General features: G+C 30.7%; 1 protein-coding gene across 1 annotated transcript; it reads right to left on the reverse strand.

The window, feature by feature from the left end:
* Nucleotides 1–2,299: 2,299 nt before the first annotated feature.
* Nucleotides 2,300–2,400, reverse strand: LOC124080477 (histone-lysine N-methyltransferase SETD1B; the record flags this gene model as incomplete). Its single annotated transcript, XM_046426393.1, is given in 1 exon segment — nucleotides 2,300–2,400. A coding segment is annotated over 1 exon segment (101 nt), but the record flags the coding sequence as incomplete, so codon positions are not given.
* Nucleotides 2,401–2,928: the final 528 nt, after the last annotated feature.

Genomic DNA, 2,928 nt, shown 5'->3' on the forward strand with positions numbered 1-2,928 from the left:
ATATTACAACAGATTCTGAAAAAAAAATTAAAATTACTATAAAAATAATCTGAACAATTTTATAGGAAACAATTAACTTAGACACATCAAGTACTAGAATGACATGCTATAATACGAAGTAAAATATCTATGGAGACTTTTAAAAAGTAAATGAATTAATAATAAACAAATCACTACACAAAAAGCCAAGTACTAGAGGGTTTCACTAATATTGTATTTATCTTCTTACTTCCAGGTTTTTGTATCATCAATTTCAATGGTTTCATAACTGCCTTACAGTTATAAGTAATAGTTGGGTTTATTTTGACATTATCCTACTTGCATGGATTCATTTTGGTCCATTTCAGTCCCCAGTGCCTCCTCTTTCCCTCCCCTCCTCCTTTCTGTATTTGGCTTCCTCTATTCTACTGTTCTTCCTTCAATATATATTTTATATATATATATATATATATATATATATATATATATATATATATATATATATATATAATATTGGAAACTTAGGAAAAAGAAAGATAATCAAAACTACATATTGTGTTTATAAAGTTTAATAATATATGTGTATATATAGTAGATGATTAAGAAGATAAAACGAGATAAATTACAAATAGTAAAAAAGAGAAACAAAAGAAATTTCACATTAGGACTCATAGATATTATTGAAGTGCTAATTACAACACTCGTAATAACTTTATAAATATGCCAATTAGATAAAAATAATTCCTTAAAATCCACAAAACGGCATCTTTTCTCAAGATGAAATAGATAATTTGTAGAGTCCACCTAAATAGCAGGATAATTAAACTTTTATTTAAAAGTCCCAAGTCTTGAAACTCTTGAGATTTAAATGGAGAGGCTTTTTGTTGAGACATTGACACCAAAACAATTTTTTGAAATGTTGCTGAAACTCAGTTGGATTTGAAAATTAAAAGGATTGTTAAATCCTTATAACTGGTTGGGAGGAGGGAAGATACCATTTTATTCCATTTGGAGAATATAGATATATTTCTTTTGTTTTCTAAATAAGCTAAACATGATGAATTTTTATAATTTTAATTCGAAGATTGAATAAATATTTTTCATAAAGATTGTTTTGAGTGCTAATTTGTTTACCTTTTGTAGAATTGCTTTATAAATGATATTATTTCATACAACTGTCATTCCTTTGTAATATTTAAAAAGTAGTAGTAAATGAGGAAATTAGCAAAGTAGTGTTAGTAAGATGAAAGTAATTTGACTGTACAGTTTGTAGCCAAGTGGAGTGTTTGGTATTGTTTCATTCATAATTTGGTGGGAAATGGAAACAGCTTTATATGTTTCCAATCATATTCACTAAAGACTTAAATGTTTCTGATATGTGCATGTATATTTTTGTGATGTGATTTCATGGCTTAAAGTTTCCTTCAAGACACAATTTGGAAATATAATCAGTTACAGTTTTGCTAAAAGTGTGCATGCAAATTAACTTACAAATCCCATGTATCAGGACTTCCTTTAGTTTGCTGTTTTGGTTTGTTCATATCCTCTAAGGCTCTGATCTTGATGACATGGCTATAAATCTTTACATTTGCTAAAATGCATAAGTATTACGGGTAAGTTATACAATGGCGCAATAATGATAATAGGGCATAATAATTCTTTGAGTCCTTTTACATATCAAAATTCTGTAGCTATTTTAAGGTTTTTGCAGAAAAATAAGTATATTTAATGATTGTATTTCTTCAAAAGTATGTTGCAATAGCCAGAAATACAATGTGAAAGTGTATTCAAATTGGTTTTCAGTATCATGTATGCACTAAAAAAACGTGTGCCTGCTGCTGCTACAGATGGAGCACTGCTCTCAGCGAGAAAGCACATTAGATTGCCAATTTACAGAACGGCATCAGACATATTTCTGAGAGGTTAGACAACATTTTAAATTTATAAAATTAATGTCTTTGTAACATTCATACTGATAATTTCTTTGATATTTTAACAGATTGTATTTCTTCCCTTCAAGTTTCTATACTTGCTTAAGCAGTCTTGATTTGAGTAATGGTCTTGGTTTGTGCTATTATGTTCTGTTAGTTTGGCATGAATATACTAAAGCTTTTTTTTTCCAGCATGTGTTTTCTCCTCTTTGGTTCTCTTTGTATTTACTACTTTTCTCTTTTTCTTCTGTTTTGTTTTTTTCTTTTCTTTTTTTTTTCCTGTTTTGTTTTGGTGTTTTGTTCCTGTCTCCGTTGTTTCAGGTATTTCTTTCCCCCTCTGGATTCCCCACGGGCTGGATCGAGATGGTCCAGTTATGCCCAGCTCCTTCCTCCTCCTCCTCCTCCTCCTCCTCTGCTAGAGCCCTCTTGCGATGCTGACACTGCCAACCTCCAGTATCCTCACCCTCGCAGACGATCTCTCTCTCAGCCTCTTAATCCCTTACCTGAGAATGAAGGGGTTTAAAACACTGACTTAATATTTAAAGGCCTTATTCAAATGCTTGTAAATGCTTTCATTCCTGGCTGCTTTTTGTTTTTCTTCTTTTTCTTTCAGAAGACTTTTCTTATTTAGGGTCTGTCTTGCATGTATCACAACCAGAACACAGTGTTTGGAACCTAAACCTGTTTGTGAGTCTGCATCAAAGGAACATTGGCTTCACTGGTTGATAACCTTTGATGAAATGTGTACAAATAACATCAACTGTGAAAATTACACAGTAGCTGACTTCCAAGTGCCTGTTTTGTAAATTTTATTTTGAATTGTTATCATAGTCTTAAATTCTGCTTTGTCATACTGGTTAATGTGAAAACATCATTATGGAATTCATTATGCCTTTGAGACATATTAAGAAATGTTTTTAATTTTTACAGGCTAAATGTCGTGACTAATGTGTAAAATAAATCATTCCTGTGTATAAAGCAGCAAAAAAAAAATAAAAATAAAAAAAATAAAAGTCCC

The sequence above is a fragment of the Marmota monax genome, unplaced genomic scaffold, assembly GCF_021218885.2.
Source record: "Marmota monax isolate L192 unplaced genomic scaffold, Marmota_monax_Labrador192_F-V1.1 WCK01_AAM20220418_F8-fsc02837, whole genome shotgun sequence".
NCBI classification, from domain to species: Eukaryota; Metazoa; Chordata; class Mammalia; order Rodentia; family Sciuridae; genus Marmota; species Marmota monax.